Source organism: Microcebus murinus, chromosome X, assembly GCF_040939455.1.
Source record: "Microcebus murinus isolate Inina chromosome X, M.murinus_Inina_mat1.0, whole genome shotgun sequence".
Taxonomy (NCBI): Eukaryota; Metazoa; Chordata; class Mammalia; order Primates; family Cheirogaleidae; genus Microcebus; species Microcebus murinus.
The window spans coordinates 17,197,854-17,225,503 of NC_134136.1; the positions used below are offsets into that span (position 1 = coordinate 17,197,854).

Genomic DNA, 27,650 nt, shown 5'->3' on the forward strand with positions numbered 1-27,650 from the left:
CTGTCAGGCATAGTCTTAAGCTCTTTTGTTACTTGGCCATATGAGTAATAGTTTATTAACCAAAAAGAAGTGGCCTTTGAATAATATACTTTTAATTCATATTGTTTCTATGTTTTATATTAGAAATTAGAAAAACATATCCAAAATTGTATCTAATTATGTTGTTGAATAATATCTAATTATAATCTATTCCAAAATAATAATATTAAATATAAACTTTAATGAATACAATGTTTTATTTTTAAAATATTTGTATACAATTATAGTGTAAAACTAAGTTATTTGTAAAAATAAGAATTTTTTAAAATGTTTTTCTAAATTTCAGCATACTATCAAGGTAAAAATGTTAAGGTTGCATATATTGCTCATGCCCCCCTTCCCCCTCGAGTCAGAGCGTCAACCATGACCATCCCCCAGACGGTGCACGTCTCACTCATAATGGATGTATATACCCATCCCTTCCACCCCCTCCCACCTGCCCAACACCCAATAAATGTTATTCCTATATGTCCAGTTAGGTGTTGACCAGTTAATACCAATTTGCTGGTGAGTATATGTGGTGCTTGTTTTTCCATTCTTGGGATACTTCACTTAGTAGAATGGGTTCCAAGTCTATCCAGGAAAATACAAGAGGTATTATATCACCATTGTTTCTTAGAGCTGAATAGTACTCCATGGTATACATACACCACATTTTATTAATCCACTCATGTATTGATGGAGACTTGGGTTGTTTCCACTACTTTGAAATTGTGAATTGTGCTGCTATAATCATTCAAGTGCCAGTGTCTTTTTGTAGAGTGTCATTTGAGCTTTTGGGTAGATGCCCAGTAGTGGGATTGCTGGGTCAAATGGTAGATCCACTTGTATCGCTTTAAGGTATCTCCATATTGCTTTCCACAGAGGTTAAACTAGTTTGCAGTCTCACCAGCAGTGTAGGAGTGTTTCCATCTCTCTGCATCCATACCAACATTTATTGTTTGGGGACTTTTTGATAAAGGCCCTTCTTACTGGAGATAAGTGATATCTCATTGTGGTTTTGATTTGCATTTCCCTGATAATTAGAGATGTTGAGCATTTTTTCATATGTTTGTTGGCCATTATTCTGTCTTCTTTTGAGAGGTTTCTGTTCATGTCCTTTGCCCACTTTTTGATAGTGTTTTTTGATTTTTCCTTGCTGATTTTCCTGAGTTCTAAATAGATTCTAGTCATCAGCCCTTTATCAGATGTGTAGCTTGCAAAAATTTTCTCCCATTCTGTGGGTTGTCTGTTTTCTCTCTTGACAGTTACTTTGGCTATGCAGAAGCTTTTTAATTTGATCAGGTCCCGTTTATTTGTTTATTTATTTATTTATTTTGATGCTGTGATTAGCTCTAGGGTCTTCTTCATAAAATCTTTGCCTAGTCCAATGTCTAGAAGAGTATTTCCAACATTTTTCTCTAGAATTCTAATAGTTTCACACCTAAGGTTTAAGTCTGTTACCCAGAGTGAGTTGGATTTTTGACAAGTGAAAGGTCTGGGGCCTGTTTCAGTCTTCAACATGTGGCTATCCAGTTTTCCCAGCACCATTTATTGAAAAGGAATTCTTTTCCCCAGTGTATGTTTTTGTCTGCTTTGTCAAAGATTAGACGGCTATATGAGGATGTTTTTTTATCTGGGTTCTCAGTTCTTTTCCACTGGTCAGCGTCCCTGTTCTTGTGCCAGTCCCAAGTTGTTTTTATTACTATACTATAGTATAGTTTGAACTATACTATTCAAACTATACTATAGTATAGTTTGAAGTCTGGTAAATTGATACCTCCCCTTTTTTTTATTGTGTAGGATTGCTTTTGCTATGTGGGGTCTTCTCTGGTACCATACAAAGTGAAACATTATTTATTCTATATCTGTGAAAAATGATGATGGTTATTTAATGGGGATTCCATTGACTCTGTAGGTCACTTTCGGTAGTATAGACATTTTACCAATGTTGATATTGCCAATGCATGAGCATGGTATGGTCTTCCAGCTGTTTATTTCCTCTGCTATTTCCTTCTTCAGTGTTTCATAGTGCTCCCTGTGAGGTCTATTACCGCCTCATTTAAATATATTCCTAGGTATTTTATTTTCTTTGTTGCTGTTTTGCAGGGAATTGAGTTGAGTCTCTGATTTGGTTCTCACTTTGATGGTTGTTGGTGTATATGAATGCCTCTGATTTGTGTGTACAGATTTTTATCCTGAGAATTTACTGAATTCATTTATCAATTCAAGAAGTCTCTTGGTTGAATCCTTGGTGGTTTCTAGGTATAATATCATATCATCAGCAAAGAGTGAGAGTTTGATCTTTTCTGCTTCCATTTGTATGCTCTTAATTCCACTCTCTTGTCTGATTGCTATAGCAAGGCCTTCCAGCACTATGTTGAATGGAACTGGAGATAGTGGACAACTTTGTCTTGTTCCATTTCAAAGTGGGAATGCTTTCAATTTTTCCCATTCAGTATGATATTGGCTATGGGTTTGTCATATATGGCTTTTATCATTTTTAGGTAAGCCCCATCTATGCCTATTTTGTTAAGTGTTCTTATCATAAAAAGTTATTGAATAAGAGAGACTGGAAGCCCATTCTCACTCTTCTGAAACTGACTAATTCCCAGCCTAGAATGGAAATAAAGACATTCTCAAATAAACAAAGACTAAGGGAATTCATGAAGATAAGACCAGCCCTCCAAGTAGTACTCAAAACAGAGTTACCAAAGGATCAGCACAATAAACACTCATGAATGTAAATACACTCAAAAACTAAAAATCAAAGGCCAGATGCCACAATGGCTCAAGAGAGAAAACAAAGCAGCAAAGTTCAACCCATCTGAATGAACAGAAATTTGCACCACATATGAGTTCTCTCAATGAATGTGAATGGCTTGAACTCCCCACTCAAGAGACATAGGCTGGCAGAATAGATAAAAAAAAAAAAAAAATACAAGCTAAGTATCTGCTGCCTTCAGGAGACACATCTAACCTGTAAGGATACCTTTAGACTAAAGGTAAAGGGGTGGAGAACAATATTTCAAGCAAACAGAAGCCAAAAGAAGGCTGGCATGGCAGTTTTGATTTCAGATAACTTAGTTTTTAAATCAACAAAAGTAATAAGAAAAGAAGCAGATCACTATATAATGGTGAAGGGTATAGTTCAACAAGGAGACATAACAATTATAAATATGTATGCACCCAACTTAGTGCACCCAGATTCATAAAGCAAACTCTACTTCATCTAAATAAATGGATAAACAACAACATCATAATAGCCGGAGACTTTAACTCCCCGCTGATAGCATAGGACAGATCCTCCAAACAGAAAATTAACAAAGAAATAATGGACTTAAACAAAACTCTAGAACAAATGGGCCTGACTGACATTTACAGGACATTCTACCCACAAAACACTGAATATACGTTCTTCTCATCAGCTCATGGGACATTCTCTGAGATTGCCCATATCCTAGGACACAAAGCATGTCTGAAAAAATTTTAAAAAATAGAAATTATACCATGTATCTTTTTGGATCACAGTGGAATAAAAGTAGAAATCAACCCTAACAGAAACTCTCATTTCTACACAAAGTCATGGAAACTAAACAACCTTCTGCTGAGTGACCACTTCATAAATGAGGAAATCAAAAGATTCTTTTAACTAAATGACAAAGTTGACACAAGTTATCAAAACCTGTGGGACACAGCTAAAGCAGTCCTGAGAATGAAGTTTATTTCCATAAATGCTTATATCCAAAAGTCAAAAAAATCACAAATAGACAACTTATTGAATCGACTGAAAAAGCTGGAAAAAAAAGAACAGACCGACCCCAAACCCAGCAGAAGTGAAATCATTAAGATCAAATCACAACTAAATGAAATTGACTACAGGGAAACTATACGGAATTCTAATAAAACCAAAAGTTGGTTCTTTGAAAAAATAAACAAAATTGACACACCTTTGGCTAGACTAATGAAAAGCAGAAAAGAAAAATCTCTAATAAGCTCCATCGGGAACAGTAAAGGAGAAATTACAACTGATGCCATGGAGTTACAAGACATAATTTATGAATACTACAAAAACCTTTATGCACACAAACTGGAAAATGTGGAGGAAATGGACAATATCTTAGAAACACACCACCTCCCTTGGCTCAACCAAGAAGAAATAGAATTTCTGAACAGACCAATATCAAGTACGGAAATTGAAACAGCATTAAAATACCTCCCTAAAAAGAAAAGTCCCGGACCAGATGATTTCATACCCGAATTTTACCACACCTACAAAGAAGATCTGGTGCCTATCCTGCAGAAATTATTCCACAACATCAAGAAGGTTGGAATCCTCTCCAACACATTTTACAAAGTCAACATAACCCTGACACCAAAACCAGGAAAGGATGAAACAAAAAAAGGAAACTACAGACCAATATCCTTTATGAATACAGATGTAAAAATTCTCAACAAAATTCTAGCTAATCAAATCCTGGTGCTTATGAAGAAAATAATCCATCACAACCAGGTGGGTTTCATCCTAGGGATGCAGGGATGGTTCAACATATGCAAATCTATAAATGTAATTCACCATATAAACAGAAGCAAAAACAAAGATTATATGATCCTCTCAATCGATGCAGAAAAATAGGAATTTTGTTTCATTCTCTCATTTTTACTACTTGGGACATAGTATTTTATCACATAAAACTATTGAAAGGGGAGGAACTTGTGATTCATTCTTCCTTTTTGAGTAGTCATTCAATAAATATTTAAACTTTAATGGATAAGTGAATTTCTATATTATTTTTAGAAAATCATTTAGTTAGCAAAAGATAAGATAATATTCAATAAAGACATTACCTAAATGTGTCTCAAGCAAGTTTACCAGTTAAATTATGTAAGAGTTTAGGAGGAAGTTTACCTCCAAATACAGTACAGGTTCGTTACTATTTCCCTTGCATCTGAGTTAAAACACAACTATGGGGAGGCAGGGCAGAACCCAATAGGCCTTCTGAAGTTTTGTTTTTCTCCCTAGGTTTCTGAAACTATCGCTTCTAATCTTTATGTAAGAAAATTAGAACCACAAACAGTCTCTTGGGCAAACTTTCAAATTCTGACATGCCTTAAAGGATCTGGCGTATGCCATAAGTATAATTATCCAGATCCTGACAGCATTTTATATATTGTTTATAATTATTAATTTGCATGTCATCTCCAACGTTAGTCAACAAAAAGAAAATTTATACAAGAAGATGCTCTGGTTAGAGAGGTTGTTTTGTTTAGTACTTAAGGCTCTGGCTCTCTAGAGAAATACAACCTGGATTCAAATCCTGATTGTGTTGGTTAGCCACTTTTATTTTTATTATTATAGTTTAACTGACACATCATAATTGTACACATTTATCCACAGTTTAAATAATGATTTTGAGCAGTCTGTTTCCTCATCAATTAAATTAGTATGACAAGGATAGAGTTTTTGAGAGGATTAAATTAGTTACTTTATATGGACTACTTTGAGAAGTACCTGTTAAATAGCAAGTGATCACTCAGTGTTAAGTATGATTATTATTGATATTAATGCCATAGCTGAAATTCATTTCAGAGTAGAAAGTTTACCTTAACATAAGGAATTGAAATTCTGATACCTATTCCTGCTTCTTCTTTGATGAGAAAGAATAATAAAGTCAAGGTTTCTCTAAGTCTCTATTTATAATTCTAGGGGTTAACACAGACTTTTCTGATACAAAATCCTTTCAAAAATGCCATGACAATTCCAGGCTTAAATTTTATCTGACTTTATTACTCTTTAGTTTGTTCTTGGTATTCAAAAAGTTATTCTAATTGAAATTCAATGAGGAAAATAAATTATGTTAAGTTTTAGGCTATAGAATTATTATGGAAAGGGGATAAGACAGTGGTTACTTCAAGGCAACAGTATTCTCTTTTGATTCATATTCATTTTAGTATATGTAGAAACTGAGGACAATACTTGGTTGTAAACATTGTTTCTCAGAAATTTGATGGTAAATATCTTTTATAGAAAATAGTAGGCTGTTCACGTATGTTTTGGTATGTGATATATAAGCACAGTTCGTTGTACATAGTATGTTTGCAAATATTTGCTAAATTGAATGAATTTACAATTTACATATTATTTTCCAGTAGTATTTACAAAGTGCCACCTTAGTATCATTTGATATGTTGTGTAGGGGGATCATCCTACATAAAACGAAATTTATAATGCCTTTTCATTGTAGAAAAAGTCAATTTGTTCACTCAATTTAGATTTTGTTTCACTAATTGGTATTAGGTGATAGGACAACATAATAATGGAATCCTGATTTCTATACTGTTTTCAAAAGAAATAAAAGTGTATTAAATGCATACAGCCTAGTAGGAATATTATAATAATATGTACTAAATTATAATTTGTAATCAATATATAAATATCCACACTCTTCTGTTTATACTAGGGTTATATTTTGGTAAATACATAATATTTCTAATGTACTTTAAAACTATGCCTTCTCTTTATTTAGTAAGTATTTTCCTTTGCTCTTCATTAACTTGTCTGGTAAACTCTTCAACAGTATCAATCTACCACCCGTTTGAAGTATTACAAATTTCACATTAGTGAATTTCAAATTAATGGGGACTATAACAGGACTATTATAATAGTTAATGTGAATACAGAATGTGAGTATAGAACATACTAACACTTTGGCTTTCCATTTTAGTGAAAATACATGGTCATTGGTCCCTTTTAGACCCACTGTGAATATATTAATCCAACAATTTAATGAAAAGAAGATAATACAGGTTTATTATCTACTATTTTAAATGTCAACTTATTTCATTTTGCAAAATAATTATAAAGGGGATAATGTACTAATCTAGGGAAGAGATCATTAAACATAGTGGTGAGGAAAAAATGGATTTTTTGAGAAGTATTAAAACTCTCAGCTTAGCTTTCAATGAAGTCCAATGAGTGGGGACAAAATTAAAATTCACATTGTTACGGCCATATTAAAAAGTGTATGAACCTAACATAACAGATTACAATAGTTTACTATTAGTATTTTTCCATCATAAGACTAGGAAAATGCTAGATTCTTTTGTACTTCCCTGTTGACTAGTAGTGGGTCTTGAAATATTTTATGCAATGGAAAATGAAAACTTCCAAAATATATTAAAACATGTACAGTACAGCATTTTATAACCTTTTTAGGATCAAGAAATAATAACCTTCTTATGACTAAATCATGGGAAATAAGACTCAAACATAATCATTGTGTGTTTAGATAACACAGTTTGCTCTACGAATAATCAAAATAAATATAATATTTTATAATATGATATTATATAATATATTATAACATCTTTTCCATTGGCTCCTCTTGGGTACATGCCCAGACTTTTGACATTGCTCCTTGTCTTTCCATGAATATGTGTCCATTTCATTCTTATCTACCTGCATGGATATCTGGCTTTTTGCTTTCTGAGACGTTCACTTCATTTGCTATCCTGAATCCTGTACACTCTGACTGGGTCCTGATACATTACCTTACCTACATATCTAGATGTCAAATTCATAATATCATGAAAGGGAACATTGAACTCAGCCTAGAAAGGCATTTTGCTTTTCTAGATCCAAATTTAATCTGGCTTTAAGAACAGAAATAATTTATTATGATGCTTTTTCAAAAACATGTTCCATGTATGAATTACATTTAGTTCTATTCATACAAAACTTTTTTAAAAATTATTACTGGTATTCTTTTTCTACAGTTATAGATTCTGAATATTTTAAGCATCCAAAATAAATATACAATCAAATTCACATTATCCTATAAAGGTTTACAAATCTGAAAAAAAAAAGGAGCAAAGGAAGCAGTAATGTGATTTCCAGAGTGCCAAACACAGGCTTGCAGGCTTGCAGTACCATCTGTGCTGCTTTGAATAGAGCATTCTCATATCACTGAAAGGGCGTGATTTACTTTAGTTCAGCATTTCTACTTCTCGCACTTTCCCATCCGTGGTTCTATTAAATACTTTGGGTTTGGCGAAAGAACCAAGAAAAGAACCAAGAAAAGTTTATGTAGCCTAAGTGTTCAAATAAACCATATATGGAAATTGCAGTAAAGCCATCCAACTCTATTAGATTAAGAGGACACTCATTCATTATTCTGTTTTTGATTCTTCTGATAGTTCCTGTTTTCCAAGTACAAATCAAAGATTTGGTACAGGAGTCTAAAAAATATTAATCAAAATCAAAAGATGGAATCATTAATCTGGAAATATTATTTCAAAGACAAAAACCGTTTGTTACTTTCTTGTGTCTCCTCCAAAAAGTATGGTAGTGAAGAACAGTTTTTTGCTTCAAGAATATCCATAGAAATGGGTACAAAATTTCAGTTATGTGAAATAATTTCTGGTGATCTATTGCACAGCATGGTGACTATAATTAATAATGTATATTTCAAAACAGTTAAAAGGGAGGATTTAAAATGTAATCACCACAAAGAAATAATAAATGTTTGCAGTGATGAATGTGCTAACTACACTGTTTTACAAATATATACATATATCAAAATACTACATTGTACTCCATAAATTATGCAAATATTATTTGTAAATTAAGAAAAAAATAAATTTAAAAGTAAAAGTATCCATGGTAAGTTTCTTTTTTAGAGAACAGTGAATGGCATAGCTTTAAGAGCCCTTTCTTTCTTAAATAAGTTCTAAAAGTAAAGGATGTAAAATACTAAAATTAGTAGGTCAGCCCAAGAAACAAGTGCACCTCTCAAGTGACTTCTAAACCAAGAGATTCTCAAATCTCTTTTCTTCCTACTTAAATGTATCTTGAGCTAAAAATATATTTCCAGGTCACTAACTTAAAATCCTTATATTTTCTCAGCATATACCAGTATAATAAGTGATTTAAGAAGCATTCAGAAGTTAATATATCAGAATTCTGCTATCACAATAAAATTTCTCTTTTCTAAGATTTTCTTTAGAATATTTACTTTATCTCTACCAGCTTAAATTAGAATTGTTTAGAAAACAATACAAAGATTCTAACATCCTATAAATTAAATGTTCAATGTAATATACTAGCTATATAATATTAGGCAGCTTTTTAATCTTTCCTAGCTTGAGTTTTCATACCTGAAAAATAGGGATAAAATTTAACTCACACACTAAAAATATCAAATGGATTAATACATAAGACAATATCTAGGATAGTGCTAGCTTATAACTAACACTCAATTGTTTATCATTTTTATTATTGTTATTATTATATTGTTAATGTAGTAGGATATCTACATTTTTTCTATTTCCTTTCTTTTATTTTTTTATTCTTCATTTATTTTTTTAATTTATTTATTTTTTATTTATTTCAGAATATTATGGGAGTACAAATGCTTAGGTTATATATATATTGCCCTTGCCCTACCCCAGTCAGAGCTTTAAGCATGTCTATCCCCCAGAGAGTGTGCACTGCACCCATTAGGTATGTCTATACCCATGCCCTCCTCCCCCTCCCATCTGTCTGACCCGAATGAATTTATATTACTATATATGTACTTAAGTGGTGATCAGTTAATAGCAATTTGATGGTGAGTACATGTGGTGCTTGTTTTTCCATTCTTGGGATACTTCACTCAGTAAAATGGGTTCCAGCTCTATCCAAGATAATACAAAGGTGCTAGGTCATCATTTTTTCCACTTTTCTCTTTTATTTCAGCATGTTATGGAGATACAAATGTTAAGGTTACGTATATTGCCCTTGCTCCCCTCCCGCATGGAGTCAGAGTTTCAAGCATGTCCATCCCACAGATGGTGTGCATAATATTCATTATGTATGTATATACCCATCCCCTCCTCCCCGTCCTACCTGCCCGACACCTGATAAATGTTATTCTTATATGTCCACTTAGGTGTTAATCAGTGAAACCAATTTGCTGGTGAGTACATGTGATGCTTATTTTTCCATTCTTGGGATACTTCACTTAGTAGAATGGGTTCCAGCTCTATACAGGAAAATACAAGAAGTGCTATATTACCGTTGTTTCCTATAGCTGAATGGTACTCCATGGTATACATATACCACATTTTATTAATCCACTGATGGATTGATGGGCACTTGGGTTGTTTCCACATCTTTGCAATTGTGAGTTGTACTGCTATAAACATTTGAGTGCAGATGTATTTTTTTTTGGCAGTCATTAAATATGACTTTATTTTTTTTTATTTCAGCATATTATGGGGGTACGAATGTTGTCTTTTTTATAAAACTTATTTTGTTCTTTTGGGTAGATGCTCAGTAATGGGATTGCTGGATAAAATGGTACTTCAACTTGTATCTCTTTGAGGTATTTCCATATAGTTTTCCATAGCTTGTACTAGTTTACAGTCCCACCAACAGTGTTTAAGTGTTCCTATCTCTTTGTATCCACAGCAAAATTTATTGTTTTGAGACTTTTTGATAAATACCATTTTCACTGTGGATAAGTGATATTTCATTGTGGTTTTGATTTGTACTTTTCTGATGATTAAAGATGTTGAACATTTTTTTCATATGTTTGTTAACCATTAGTCTATCTTCTTTTGAAAAGTTTCTGCTCATGTCTTTGCCCACTTGTTAATGGGGTTGTTTGATTTTTTCTTGCTGATTTTCCTGAGTTATACACCAAAACATACACTAAGGAAAAGAATCCTTATTCAATAAATGGTGCTGGGAAAACTGGATAGCCACATGTAGAAGACTGAAACAGGATCCACATTTTTCAACTCTCACAAAAATCAACTCATGGTGGATAACAGACTTAAACCTAAGGTGTGAAACTATAAGAATTCTAGAAGAAAATTTTGGAAAATCTCTTATAGACATTGGGCTAGTAAAAGAATTTATGAAGAAGACCCCAAAGACAATCACAGCAACAACAAAAATAAATAAATGGGACCTAATCAAACTGAAATGCTTCTGCACAGCCAAAGAAACTATCATTAGAGCAAACGGACAACCTACAGAATGGGAGAAAATATTTGCATGTTACACATCCGATAAAGGGCTGATAATTAGAGTCTATGTGGAACTCATGTATGATGTTTTTAATGTGTTGTTGAATTCAGTTAATATCATGTTGAGAATTTTGGCATCTATATTCATGAGGGATATTGATCTGTAGTTAGTTTCCTTTCATTGTTGTGGTCTTTTGTTATGTAATCATGGTCATTCTGTTCTCATTAAATGACTTTGTAAATATTCCATCCTGCTCAATTTTCTGGAGTAATTTGAGGAAAATTGGTATTAGTTGTTATTCAATTATTTGGTAGAATTCAGAAGTCAAGAAACTAACTCAAAATTAGTAGAAAGAAGGAATTAATAACTCTAAGAACAGAAATAAGTAAAATTAAGACTAAAAATGTTAAGGTATCAACAAAATGAAGTTTTTTTTTAAAGGATAAACAAAATCACCAAACCTTTAGCTAGACTAAGAAAACAAAGAGAAAAGACCCAAATATATAAAATCAGAAATTAAAAAGGAGATATTATAACTGATATTACTGAAATACAAAGGATCCTAAGACACTGTTATGAATAAGTATATGCCAACAAATTCAAGAACACAGAAGAATTGGATAAATTCCTGGACACATACAACCTGTCAAGGTTAAATTATAAAGAAACTGAAAGTGTAAGCAGACGAACTACATGAGAGGAAATTGAATCAGTAATAAACAGTCTTCCATCAAAACAAAAACTTAGATCTTAATGGCTTCAACAAATACTTATTGAAGGTCAATGTTTTATTAGCGTTATGAATAGAAAAAAAGTAGAAACTATTTTGTCCATGTTATTGGATTTACACTTGAACAGAGATATAAACACATAAATGCAAGCTGATTCATGTAAAGTACAAAATAAAAGGTTTAGATAACAAATGCTTCCAAAAGTAAGAAAGAAGAGAAGACTGTTGGCTGAGTTGGCAAATAATGACAATATTTTGGAGATATATTGAGGACTTATATAAAACATCCCCTAAATGCTTTGTGGAGATTATAGATCCCTGAGATTAATAGTTTGTTAATGTAATTTATGAATCATTCCCCTTCATACCTTGAGAATTTTAGTTCCTGGCCTACCATGTATATTTCTTGTTCTACCATATCTCTTTAATTCTTGGCAATCTTAATATTTGAGCAGATGCTTATTACATTAGCCTAGTCTCTCAGTTCCTTCGCCTCCAGTAATCTTGTGCTTCACCCTAGCTCAGCTTCCAAATTTCTTAGTCATATTTCAGAATCTTGTGATTATCAACAACTGCATATGCTCCATAGCATTAATTTCAGGCAACCAATTCCCTGACCGCTATCTCCTACCTTTATAGCTCATTGCTTCAAGGAATTGTTCAGCCTTCTTGAGTCTGCCAACCCACTAACCATCACACATTCCTCAAGTCCTCACTTCCCTTCTTATCTAGTTTATTCTTCATGTACCATCATCAGAATCACTTCCCTCCATATACTGTTACCTTCTCTTTTTCCATTGTCATTTTCTAGGGGAAAAAAGCCCTGGTTAAATACAGCTTGCCGTATGTTTTTTGCATACATTTAAGAAGTTAAACATGGACTATACTGACAGTCTAATTTTAAATATGCCCACAAACTTAACTGGGCCTGTAAAGCTACATAGTCCTATTATATTTCCCTAGTCAATTTATTCTTCAGTTCTCCAAATGAGCTCTTCCATACTATCATCTCATTACTAAACTTTGAAAATTTTCTGCTGATGCTCCATTTTCAAACTTCTACATGTCGGCAGGAGTCTCCAGAAGTAGCTTCAAACCTCTTCCCTAACAACATGCATTCTCTGCAGTGATATCATTTAGTCCCATGACTTTAAATGACATTGTTCACTGATAATGGCCCAATTTATATGTTAACTTTTTCTCTTAATGCCAGACTCATATATCTAACATCATCTTCAATATACCCCCTTGGAAGTCTACTAGGTATCACAAATATAATATGTTCCAACAGACTTATGATTCCCAAAACCATCCTTCCCCATCTCAATAACCATTTTCACCATGTATGCAGTTGCTCATACCAAAAACTAGCAATCATCCTTGATTCCTTCCTTTCTCTCACAGCCATTACCTAATCCATCATCAAAGCCAGTGGTTCTATTTTCAAAAATTATTTAGAGGGACCTGATCAAATTAAAAAGCTTCTGTAAAACCAAGGGCATAATCAATAGAGCAAATAGCCTACAGAATGGAAGAGAATATTTGCATGCTATACATTCAATAAAGGGCTGGTAACAAGAATCTACCAGCCCTTTATTGATAGCCTATCAGCAATAAAAAATTGATGCAACCCCATTAAAAAGTGGGCAAAAGACATGAAAAGAAACTTTTCAAATGATGATATACTAATGGCCAACAAACACATGAAAAATGCTCAATGTCTGTAATCATCATGGAAATAGAAATAAAAACCACAGTGGGATATCACATAAGTCCAGTGAGAATGGCTCTTATCAAAAAATCCCAAAAAACAGATGATGGCATGGATGTGGCCTCCTGGTGGGACTGCAAACCAGTACAACCTCTATGGAAAGTAGTATGGAGACCTCAAGGAACTAAATGTAGACCCACCATTTGATCCAGCAATCCCACTATTAGGTATTTACCCAAAGGAAAAAATGCATTTTATTAAAAAGACACTTACACTCAAATATTTATAGCAGGAAAATTCACAATGGCAAAGATGTGGAAACAATCCAAGTGCCCATCAGTACATGAGTGTTTTAATAAAATGTAGTATAATATACCATTGAGTACTACTCAGCCATAAAAATAGTGATCTAGTATCCTTTGTAACAACCTGGATGAAACTGGAGAACATTCTTCTAAGTGACATATGGAAAGAATAGAAAAGCAAATACCATGTGTACTCAATACTAAATTAGAACTAAGCAATCAACACTTACATGCACTTATGGAAGTAAAACTCAATGGAAATCAAGTAGGTAGGAGTGTGGAGGAGATAGGTAAATTCACACCTAATGGGTACAATGCACACTATCTGTGTGAAGGGTACACTTATAACTTTGACTCAAACTGCACCAAAGCAAATTATGTAACCAAAATGTGTGTACTCCTGTAATATTTCGAAATTACAATAAATAAATAAAATTATTTGAGAATCTAATCATCTTACTGCCACTATCAATACCACCATTCCTGTCATTTTGATTACTACAACAATATTATTTCAACTCTTCTCCCACTTTCCACCTTTGTCTCACAGGAAACAGAAGGAAATGTTAAAGATTTAAATTACATCATGTCACTTCTGTTTAAAATGCTATAGCTTCCTGACGTCCCTGCATGACCTGGTGCCCCACTAGCTCTCTGACATTGTTGCTTATTCCCCTTCACTAGTTCTGCTCTAAACACACCGGATTGCTACTCTTCCTCGAACCATGCACTGAACACTTCTCCTTCCGAGTGCCTTTCTCCCAGAAATTACTTTCACTGGGATATTTAAGTGGCTTCCACACTTACTTCACTCAGCTGTCTGCTTAATCTTATCATAGAGGCCTTCCTTCATTACCATTCTATGTAAAATACCACCAGCCTTCATCATTCTCTATTGCCTTTCTCTACCTTATTTTTCTTTGTAGAACGTATCACCATCTGGCATATTTATTTGCTTATATTCTAAACCTCCTCATGAGAGAGAAAGTGTCATAAGAATCAGAGTTTTGTTGTGTTTACTACTATATTATCAGTCCCTAAAACAGTACTAATAAAGTACTGAGAAAGTACTAAGAAACCAATAAATAATTGTGGAATAAATAAATCTGCTTTAGGAACTTTATATATGAAGTTCTGCTGAAAATTATAACACACATATTCAGCAGAAACAAGTCTAAGATATTAACTGTATAAAAGCAGTATTTTTGCATCAAGAATAATACCTGATGACTTACTTTTTGTAATGACCCAAAAGTTTCTGTGTATTTTCCTTCTGTCCACTTAATTTCTGCTAGACAACAACTCTTTGTGTAACTTTCTGGACATGTCTGCAGTTAGAATAATCAAAATACAACTATGTAATAAAACTAATATTAATCTATCTGATAGTAGATAGAAAGGAGATCAAAATCATTGCTGATATTCTTAAACTATTCATTCTAATAAAACACATACCTGAAATATGTAACTGTACTTGTGAAGTATCTTTAGTGCTCTCTTTTTTAATTTTGAACAGTATAAATGAAAAGGTTTTAGATGATAAAAATAAGCCTCTGAGTATAGACACTCTAAATATGGAGAGTACATTTTTAATTAAAATCATTAATGAAGCTGGAAACACCACAAATGGTATAACATAGTTTTCTAAACATACATCATATTTCACAAGTTCTATGGAAATAACTGAAAAAATATTAAGAAGGATATTTGGTTATTAAAAATCTTGAGATATTTTTTCAAATGTTAACATTTTAGTGTTTGCCTCTTTTAGTAATTGTTTAAGATTGTAGGTGGTAGAGCATAGTTCTAATATCAAAGATTCCGGGATACAATGGAATTGGTTCAAGTACAGTTATATGCTTCAGAATGACATTTTGGTCAATGACAGGCCACATATATGACAGTTGTCCCATAAGATTATAATAAAGCTAAAAAATTCTATCTCCTAATGATGTAACTGTCATAATGTCATAGCACAATGCATCATTTACATGCTTGTGATTATGCTGATGCAACTAAGCCTACTGCACTGTCAATCATATAAAAGTATAGCTTATACAATTATGTACAGTACATAGTACTTGATAATGATAATAAATGACTATGTTGCTGGTTCATATATTCACTATACTATGTTTTTTAATTTTTAATTTTTTTTTATTTCAGCATTTTAGGAGGTACAAATGTTTGGGTTACATGTATTGCCTTTGCCCTACCTGAGTGAGATACCTTATATTATTATTTTAAAGTATATTTCTTATACTTATTTTTTTAATTAAATTTAAAATAATCTCTAGTAAATCCTTCAGGAGATATGCCAGAAGGCAGCATTGTTATCATAGGAGATGACAGGTCCATGCATGTTATTGCCTCTGAAGGCCTTCCAATGGGGCAAGATGTGGAGTTAGAAGACAATGATATTGATGATCTTGACCCTGTGTAGGCCTAGGCTAATGTGTGTATTTGTGTTTTACTTCTTAACAAAAAAGTTTAAAATTTAAAATAGTAATAATAATTGAATGTTACTACTATATGTTCCCATAAATGTTGATCAGTTAATACCAATTTGCTGGTGAGTACATGTGGGGCTTGTTTTTCCATTCTTGTGATACTTCACTTAGTAGAATGGATTCCAGCTCTATCAAGGACAATACAAGAGATTTGGCATGTGGGAGGGGTGAGGAGGGGATGGGTATATTCACACCCAATGGTGCAGTGTGCACCATCTTGGGAATGGACATGTATGAGGCTTTGAGTCAGGTGGGACAAAGGCAATATATGTAACCTAAATATCTGTACCCCTGTAATATGCTGAAATAAAAAATGAAAAATATAATAATAATAATTAAAAACATAATAAAGCTTATAGAATAAGGATATAAAGAAAGAAAATATTTTTGTACAGCTATACAATGTGTTTCTGTTTTAATCTAAGTATTATTATAAAATAGTCAGAAATTTTTAAAAATATATTTAGCTAAGGTTAATTTCTTTTTCAATAAAGAAAACTAATTTTAATTATTTGGTGTAGCCTAAATGTACAGTGTTTATGAAGACTACAGTAGTATACAGTAATGTCCTAGGCCTTCACATTCACTCATCACTCACTCACTGACTCACCCAGAGCAACTTCCAGTCCATTCATGGTAAGTGTCGATACAGGTATTCTATTTTTTTAAATCTTTAATACTGTATTTCTGTAACTTTTCTATGTTTATATATGCTTAGATGAACAAATACTTACCATTGTGTTATAATTGCCTATACCAGTGGCCTCAAACCTTTTTGGCACCAGGGACCAGTTTCATGGAAGATAATTTTTCCACAGATGGTGGGGGGGATGGTTTCGAGATGATTCAAGCACATTACATTTATTGTGCTGTCAAACCTCTCTGCTAATCATAATCTGTACTTGCAGCTACTCTACAGCACTAGAATCCGCACCTCAGCTCCACCTCAGATTATCAGGCATTAGATTCTCATAAGGAGTGCACTACCTAGATCCCTTGTATGTGCAATTTACAGTTGGGTTGCACTCCTATGAGAATCTAATCTGACAAGAGGTGGAGGTTATGTGGTGATGTGAGCCATAGGGAGTGGCTGTAAATACAGATGAAGCTTCCCTTGCTAGTCCGCTACTCACCTCCTGCTGTGCAGCCTGATTCCTAACAGGCTACAGACTAGTATCAGACCAGGGCCTGGAGCTTGGGGACCACAGGCCTACACGATTCAGTATGCTAATGTGTTGTACTGTCCCAGGTATGTAGTAGGCTATACCATGTAGGTTTGTGTAAATACACCCTGTATGTTTAGACAATGACAAAATTACCTAATGATGCATTTCTCAGATGTATCACTTTTGCTGAGTGATGCGTGACTGCATAATATTTTCATTCAAATACCAATTTTAGTCATTTATAATAGCATACTATATTAAAATGTAATCACATGTGATATTTTAAAATACTCATTTCACACGAAGGAATACATCATTTATTCAGAGAAAATTCTCCACCTACTATAGGCTTAAAATACTGGCCTTATTTGTGACACTCTTAATCATAATATTACCCACATGATTGCAAGTTTTTCAATATGTATCACAGCTACCATAGTAAAAGCTACGTTTGAGTTGAGTTTGTGATTTGTTTTTGAAATTAAATTTATCCATTTCTAAAGAGCCAAATGTAGTAAATTTCAAACTGTACTAGCATTAAAATATGTTCATAAATTAATACATTCATCAGACATTTACTGAGTGCTTTACATGTGCCCGGAAAAACACATGGCTTCAATAACTCTCCAAAGGAGCATCGGCACAAAAATCTTGTTTAAACAGTAAAGTTGTCTTCTGGATTTTTGGAGAGCTATTTTTCATATAGTCAAGCATTACCATGTACAAAAAAAAAAAATAGAGATTTTTTTTTTCTCTGCCAATTTGTATTTCTTCAATAAGAAAATAACCTTTTCTATAATGAGTTTTGGGAACTGAGGCAGCACTATTAGAAGAAGAATCAATTTCCATTTAAGCCCCACGACTCTCCTTAAAAACAAGGCAAATGCCTGACAAGAGAAAACTAGAAAAAAATATTATGAAAATATTTTAGAAAAAGAAATGCCTAAATATTAAATTATATACTCTATGTTACCATCACCTGGCTATGTTATAAATATAACATATGAACTGTGGTAAAAGACACACTTCCTAATATATTTGGACACAAATTTTCTACTTTAGAACTTGGAGGCTTATGTTTGTGGCTCCCCAAGAATGTCTTTATACAGTATGTATATTTTACTTTTTAAATTTGTATTACCATATATCTTTCCAAAGAGGCTGCCGAAATTGGTAGTCCCAATTTTGAAGACAATGCCTTCCATTCTTTTTCAAAGTAAATCTGTTACAAAATAGTTTTGCAGTAAAATAAATTACAAAGTTTTATTTTTATAATGTCTGTTTTACTGATATGCAGAAAAACATAGGAAACTACAATATTCTCATTAAAATAAAATAAAAATCAGACACAGTTCTTTGATGTCAGCATGATGGATTAACAAGCTCCAGGCATCTTGTTCCCTGACAGAAAACATCAAATAAATAGTTATAGACTGATTAAAATAGTTTTGTATGAGCTCTGGAAGCTATTAATAGTCAAGGATATCTAACAATCAAGAAAAATGACTAATTATGAAAAAGCCCCACTCAAAACAGTAGGAAATTTTGTGGCATTTATTCTTGCCCTACCATATCCCCTCCTGAGATTCAGAAATAGCAGGCTCCTTTCTCAGTTTCCTTTCCCAAGATGCAAAGAAAATAATTGAACTTTGCAATGTTCTGCCCTGTACGTTGGCTACCTGAGGGACTAGTTTCAGTATTGCCTTACTCAGCACTAAGAAGAAAACATTAACTTCATTTGGATCTCAGGTTGGAAGCTACAGAAGAGGGAGCACAGTGAGTGAAAACTGCAGGTGGACTACAGACCTGTGGATGACTGAAGACAAGAGAATAGGAGCAAAGGAATACAGTAAAACATTAAAGACCTTAAGAAAAGCCTTATGGTCAGAGACCTACTAGTAGCAGAGATAGGGCTTGAATCTAATGTTTTATTCTAAAATTCGTGCTCTTTTCACCATATCACACTTTATGAATCACTTTATAGGAAAAATCTTGGAAAACATTAATTATGAAGCACAAGGGAGAAGGAAGAATATCACATAACTCCAAACTTTGGAAGAAAAAGAATGAGTGTTTAGACACACTGAGTTAAAAGTGAAAGATAGGACCGGGCGCTGTGGCTCACGCCTGTAATCCTAGCTCTTGGGAGGCCGAGGCGGGCGGATTGCTCAAGGTCAGGAGTTCAAAACCAGCCTGAGCAAGAGCGAGACCCCGTCTCTACTATAAATAGAAAGAAATTAATTGGCCAACTGATATATATATAAAAAATTAGCCGGGCATGGTGGCGCATGCCTGTAGTCCCAGCTACCCGGGAGGCTGAGGCAGAAGGATCACTCGAGCCCCGGAGTTTGAGGTTGCTGTGAGCTAGGCTGACGCCACGGCACTCACTCTAGCCTGGGCAACAAAGCGAGACTCTGTCTCAAAAAAAAAAAAAATAAATAAAAAAAAAAAATAAAAAGTGAAAGATAAATTTCCCTGTAGAAGTGCAAGGTTGGTAGTTGGAAATATAAGTCTATAGCTCAGCAGAGGATAGTTATAAATATTTGAACTCATTTGCATTTAGATGATAGATGAATCATGAGAGTGGATTAAATTACAATAACAAAGAAAATGCTAAAGATGGAATCTTCAAGATCCCAACATTTAGGAAGTTGGATGAGGAAAAGAGGCCAGTAGAGAAGGCAACAACAACAACAAAAAAAAAAAAAAAAAAAAAAAAAAAACAAAGAAAAGAAAAAGTCAAACATGTCATTGGAAATCAGGGATGAGACAGATTCAAATGAGAGGACATAAAAAAACAGCATCAAAATTTTGGGATCTGCTATTATGAAGAAAGACTCATATATGTGTAGACATATCCAGTTCATATTATCACATAAGGATTATTTTCATATAGAATTTTAATGCACATTTCAATATATGTATTCACCAATGTAGATTTGGATTAACATTTGTCAAAATATTTTCATTAGCCTTAATTTTAATGTCTGAAAATAGTCAGTAAACACGTTTCCAGTAAGCATTTGAACTGCGTCTCCAACTGCTTTTTTAAGTAAGATTTCTAACAATAATCTTTGGCCTCTAAATTTCTTATGATCCCATTTTGAATACTGAATAGTTCTTTAGAAGACATGATGTGGCTTGTATACAGTACAAATCTATGGGTGTTTAAGAACATGTTATTTTATTTCTTTCTCTGTTTTTGTTAGCATCTATTTGAGGCACACTGTTAGGAGAAGAATAATTGTATTTGGGGCAACCAATTTTTGTGTTGTTTTGGCTTGTTTGGGATTTTATGCTGGCCTTCAATTCTAATTCGTATGTTCAATTTCTGAGCCATCCTAAATTTAGGCTCTTTCTAAGAAAAAAAAAACCAACCAGTTTTTATTTAAGTTACTGATAGTCATGTGAAGTGTCACCTAAGCACAAAAGATTCTAAATACCTCGTGCATTAAATTGGCACTTGAAAATATTAAAGCACAATTAAATATTAATATTAAATTTTAATATTAAAGCACAATTTACTGGATTAGTATATATATACATACATCTCTTTGCTCTGTCAGCTGAGAGAGCCTAAAATCAGTGACACCCAGTAGCAGTGAGCCCAGATCTTGACTTCTAAAACAATTCTCCAATAAAAGGAACTAAGACTCCTTGGAGAAATAGCTAAATCTACACAAGATGAGCCCAGGTCACCTTTTAGTGCCAGAAAGGAAATGCTAAAACTAACCTTATAATAATTGCATATGTCCAAGGGATATAGGAGCCAGATACAAGACCTCACAATGACTAAAGTTGGGACAATTTAAACAACAAAATGAATAAAGTAATATTGGATTATAAGCCAAAGTATAAAAGAAATATCCATGAGTTGATATTATTATAGATAAATGATATTTCAGTCCTGTAACTGTAGATTAAATAAATAAATAAATAAATGATAGATGGATAGAAATTTTCTGCAAATCTATAGTTTCTCTAAAATTAAAGTCAGTTATTTAAAGAAGTAACAGTTCAAGACAATTTTTAAAAATATATTTAAAAATTGGAAATGAAAATAGAAATAACTACATCCTGGCAGTTAAATCTAAATTAAGACTTAACATCTGTATAGAGAATTTTCATGTACATTATTGCATTTAATCCTCTAAAGAGACCTGTGGCATAAGCATTATTGTTGGTAGTATTAATATTATTATAATCCCCATTTTGTAGGAGAAAAGTGATGATTTGAAGGTAAAGTGACTTCTACAAGATCACTCATCCAGTAAGTAGCAAGGACTAGAATTAAATCCAGGCATTATGATTTCAAATCATTGGCTCTTTTCATTCCATCATTCTGCCTCCTAGGTTGAACTCTGTAGTTATCATACGATGAATAGAAGGGGTAAGCATTCTCTTGTGCAGTGGTTTCCATTATAACATCTGATCTGATATAGTATCTAAAATGGAGGCAAGATAACTAAAGTTGATGAGCTCTGATAATTCACTAAGATCAAATTGATTTTCTTTTTTTATTTATTTGTTTTCAATTCAGGATATTATAGGGGTACAAACATTTTGGTTATATGAAATGCATTTGATCAGATTGGTTTTCAACAGATGAGTTTTGTTGTTGGTGGTGGTGGTGATTTGCTATTTTTTAAATTACATTCTACTTTAACAATGACCAAGAGTTGATTGTCATTTTTGTTCTATTTTTATATCTTTAGATTAATATGTTTGTTGTATTTCGATGACAAATTTTGATCTACTCATATTTATTTGAGTACTAATTTCTTATTTCTTGATGTGACAGAAGATAGAGTTGCCTCTGTCTTTGTAAAACTTAATGAACTTAATATGGTTCATATTTATAGGGTATTTAGATTCTAAAAATCTGCATTTTATTTAGAAAATGTATTTATGATATCAAATACATTTACTATGCCCAGATAAAAACATCCTAAACTAGCTGGAATTGAAGATATGTTTTTTGTCCTTAACTAAATTATGCTGATGAAAATTCAGAAAATAAAATTGTTTCCTAGCAGAATCTCCCAAATATATTTCTTTTTTAGAGTATGCTCCACTCATATACATGGTGTGGTTACATAAAGGTAGCTAAAATAATTAAACATTGAATGTTTACTTGACTCAGTTAACGTGAGTTGGACCATTACTCAAGCAGAGGAAAGATTAGGATAAGGTGAGTTAAATGCAACCTGAATGTTTTCTAGTCTATAGTGCCAAAGGATTGTTCATTTCTAGAATAAGTAAACAAGAGGTCACCTGCAGGGAGACAGCAGGCAATTTTTAGGCTATTCATACTATGTTACTCTGATTATCAATACAATATTGTGACTGGATATCCCAAAGATTCTTTAAAGATTAAAAATATTTACAGAGAATCATTTATTTGCATTAGACAAAGAGAGTAATATCACCTTGGACAAATTGTCCTTAAAGAAAGATAGGCTGAGTTCGGGATGGGGAAACCTAAAACTAATCCTATCTATACTATCCTATAATGGTTAGAAAATGATGCCTGGAAATGAGAAAAGTAACAAGCAAACTATTTGTGTGTTGATCCAACTATACAATTTTTAATCTACTGATTGTTAGCCCTCTATTGTGTGATGTACACAATACATGTAGATGGCTTTCATTATTGTAAATTCAATAGCCATCACATTTGTCTAAATACTAAGAAATATAAGTGGAACTATGTATCTTTTCTTGATGGGATTGACATTACAAAAAGTATTTTGGAACACTTAGGCTTGAGATTCTTCAAGAAATATTTTTGATGTATAATGAGTACCTCATTATATAAAAGCTTTAGGACATAATGAAATTTTGTGAATTATTTAGAATCAGATATAAGGGTATTATGCCTAATGACATAATTAGGATACCCATATGAGTCAATGAAAGATGGTATTATTTTGACAATTATGTTTATAACAATCATCATTAGCCCTGTCAATGAAACATACATAATTACAGTTCCTTTCCTGATATAAATACTAACCATGACATTTCACTTTAATGGAAGGTTAGGTAGTAATAATAGTGAACTATTTAAGGTTGGAAAGCATATTTTTATTTTACTTCAATCCAACATATTTCTTTTAGAGGTTGATGTGCCTAAATCTCCACTGGAAATTTGTACACTCACTAGGAGAAAAATTGCAGTTTTTACAAAATGATGTGATAAATCATATTTACATCCTTACTCCTTTTTCAGGTTAGGTACAGAACATCTTGAAGAAATTAATATGACCAGATCTGAGGAGCAGTTTCAAGCTGTAAACCATGCAGAGCAAACTCTCTGTAAAATGGAGAACTACTTGAAAGAGAAACAACTGTGTGATGTGCTACTCATTGCTGGACACCTCCGAATCCCAGCCCATCGGTAAGTATCCTTACATAGACAGAATGTTCAGTGGGTAGAGCAAGTACGAATAAAAGTGAATGAATACATTGATTATAAATTGTAACGCTGGGGAAAATGTATATTTAGTTTCTATATTGAAAAAGTATTAGCATGTATGATCCGTATATGAAGAGACTGATGAAGAAAAGGCACAGACAAATCCTCTGAAAGAAGATCAATTTACTTACTTCTAACTTCACTACACTTGACTGAATTGTGAACGTTTTATTCAGAAAAGAGGCTCACCGATGTTACAAACTTACAGAATGCATTGCATGCTTTTCAATTAAATTGTGGATTGATATAAGTCCCTATGAAACATTCCTATCTCCAGGTTGGTTCTCAGTGCAGTGTCTGATTATTTTGCTGCAATGTTTACTAATGATGTGCTTGAAGCCAAACAAGAAGAGGTCAGGATGGAAGGAGTAGATCCAAATGCACTTAATTCCTTGGTGCAGTATGCTTACACAGGTAAGTGTTTGACATACATTAACTGACAATAACCCTACATTATATAACACACATTATTATTATTTCCAGTCTACATGTGAGAAAACTGAAGGCTAGACCAGTTAAGTGACTTTCCTAAGGTAGTAAGAAGTCATAGTCAGGATTTAAGCTCAATAATCAGGCGCCGTGGCTCACGCCTGTAATCCTAGCACTCTGGGAGGCCGAGGCGGGAGGATCATTTGACCTCAGGAGTTCAAGACCAGCCTGAGCAAGAGCGAGACCCCGTCTCTACTGAAAAAAAAAAAAAAAAAGAAAGAAACAAATTAGCCAGACAACTACAAATATCTAGAAAAACTTAGCTGGGTACAGTGGCAAATGCCTGTAGTCCCAGCTACTCGGGTTGCTGAGGCAGAAGGATCACATGAGCCCAGGAGTTTGAGGTTGCTGTGAGCTAGGCTGATGCCACTGCACTCCAGCCCGGGCAACACAGTGAGACTCAGTCTCAAAATAAATATATAAATAAACTCAGTAATATAAAAGAACAAAAAGGAAAAAAATATGTTGAACAAATATCTTGACCATGAGAACAGAGAGCTATTTATCACAAACATACAAGACCATGTCTTTCTGGAATGTTGTGGGTACATTCTTGTTTGTAAAAATGAAAGTGGAAGTATGATCTTCCAATTCTACAGTAGAGATTTAGTAAACGTCTTCTTTTGGGAAAATTAAGTCACATTTACTTAAACTATACCACAAAGGTAACATAATGAGTTTGAGGGCCAAAAAGTATTTTGATATTTATTCCAGAATCATTATTTCATCTCTAGGGTTTTATAGTATTTAAATACATTTATTTGATTATATATTCTTAGGTTCTTCTAAAGACTAAAATATTACTTCCTGGCTTTATCCAAGAAAGCTGTTTTCAAACATTTTTGTTTATACTGTCCCTACAAGAATTTTTAAAAAACTGTGTGCTTCCCTTACATTTTCCATTAATGATTAAAATTTGTTGTAATTCTAAATAGTTTTAAAGTATATAATCCCTAATATATTTTAAATATTAATGTCTTTCAAAAAAGTACTATTGCATTTTCACTTTAAATGTATTTAATGGCATCTCATCCTTATAACAATTTGATGCCAAACAACCATCCATTTAAAAATGTATACAAATGGCAGATCATCAAAAGTTAAACAATATAGCTACCTTATAACCCATCAATTCCACTTCTAGGTATAATACCCAATTGAAAACATGTCCACACAAAAATGTGTACACAAATGTTTATATAAGCATTATTCATAATAACCAAAAAATAGAAAGGACCCAAATGTTTATAAATTGAGGAATGTACACATTATATTATATGTGGTATATACATGCACATGGATAATAATAGACAAAAAGCAGGAATGAAGTACCAATAGATGCTGCCATATAGATGAACTTTTAAAATACTATACTATTAATAGGTAAAAAAGCCTGTCATGAAAGACCACTTATTGTGTGATCCCAGTTATATTAAATGTCTAAAACAGGAGAATTAATAGAGACAGAAAGTAGATTAGTGGTTGCAAGAACATGGAGGGAATTTGGACTGTTAATAGGTGTGGGGTTTAGGGGTGATGAAAATATTCTGGAATTATATAGTGAAATTGGTTGCAAAATTGTGTGAATATACTAAAAAAACACCGAATTGTACACTTTGAAAGGGTGAATCTTAAGTGAAGCAAATTACAATAAAATATATATATATAAACACACTTTTATTTCTGAGTTTTTTCTATGCCTCACCCCTATAATGTAGCATAATACACTTCTGGATAGGTGAGGAATGTGGCTTTCTTTTCTGAGGTGAGAAAAAAACAATTATGAAAAGGACATTGGGAAAGGTGAACATAGGTGATGAGACCTGTTTTGGAAGCAGATCATTTTTAAGGAGAAGTACGTATGGAAGTTGAGGTTCTGAAAACTATTAACATAAAATGTATCTGTGTTTTGTAAAGGTTTTATGCACCTCTAGTGATATGTACACTATTTGAAGACCACTTTCTAACAAAATTACTTCCAAATTTCACTTTTTCTTACCCCCTTCCTTCAACTCACACCTTTCTTCTGACAAGTTTTTAAACAAAAATGTTCCCTAAATTTCCTTTATGTTCTAAAATTTCTACAGACTTCCTTAAATCAAGGGGTAGAATAGAACACTCTTGAGTCCTCATAAAGACTTCTGTTGTCTTTTCCAGACATTTAAGGACTTTGTTTCTCCTAACTGATGCATTTCAATTCCTAGAAAAAGTATCTTTTTGTTCTTGGTGAAACTCTTTTCCTAATCATGTGTAGCCCAAGATAATTCAATCAGCTGGCTTGTCTATCTTTTTACTCTTTAATGGAGTAAAACCTGCATCCAGCTATAAGCAGCCTTTCTTAAGCATATTTGTAACTGAATACTGTACACCGTATAACAATGGTTTATTAGTATATGCTACACCTTTATAAGTGAAATATTTCTCTGAATTAATATTCCTCCCTATGAGTAGGCCTGATTTCAATGTATATAGCAGGTGAACTTTTATATCTGAATGTAAGAATAGTTCATACTTCTCTAGGTCTCATGAGATGTGAGCAGGGCTCTCATCTTCAAAATATAGAACAAGTAACAACATAATGAACTCTGCTGATGGATGGTACCTTTTTACAATATATTTTACAGGTTTAACTAAGTATAGAGGATATCACAATATGTATTAACCTTTTCCTTATGATTATGCAACCATATAGAATGCATATTAAAGTATTTTAGAAGAAAAACTCTAAAGGATTATATTATAGTTTATATAAGCCATTTGAAACCTTCTTTATAACTTATCTATAACTTGTCTAAAACAATAAAAAATAGGAATGTATCTTATAAAAATAACTTATAATGTTTGCAATAGGTCATCAATAATGCTTGCTCTAAAAATAATACAGATATATCAATCTAAATGAACTTCCTTAAACTGCTTCTGATCCTGTTTATAAAAATTCATTACAGATATTTTCAAACAGAACCTGTTTTTTTATACCAAAGCAAAATAACCATATAAGCAATTCTTAATTTGTGGCCTCTTGACATTTTCTTCTTTTTGAGACAGTGCCAGGGGTCAAGTCCAGGCATAATATTTGGGCAAAGACATCCTTACCAGCTAATAAATGTAGATACAAAAGAATGGACATATGAGTTCAATATTATTCTTATCCAAAAAAGGATGTATAAGCTCACTGCTTTTCTTATTTACCAAAATGTTTAGCTCCACACAAATGACAGTTACTTGT

At 33.0% G+C, this 27,650-nt stretch overlaps 1 protein-coding gene across 2 annotated transcripts in view; it reads left to right on the forward strand.

Annotated features, from left to right (window-relative positions):
• KLHL4 (kelch like family member 4) overlaps window positions 1-27,650 on the forward strand; it is a 138,766-nt gene that overhangs the window by 58,124 nt on the left and 52,992 nt on the right. For both annotated transcript variants that reach the window (XM_012784554.2, XM_012784551.2), the window contains exons 2-3: window positions 23,687-23,854; window positions 24,210-24,346. In XM_012784554.2, the coding sequence (XP_012640008.1) occupies window positions 23,687-23,854; window positions 24,210-24,346 (305 nt within the window). The remainder of the gene's footprint in view (window positions 1-23,686; window positions 23,855-24,209; window positions 24,347-27,650) is intronic.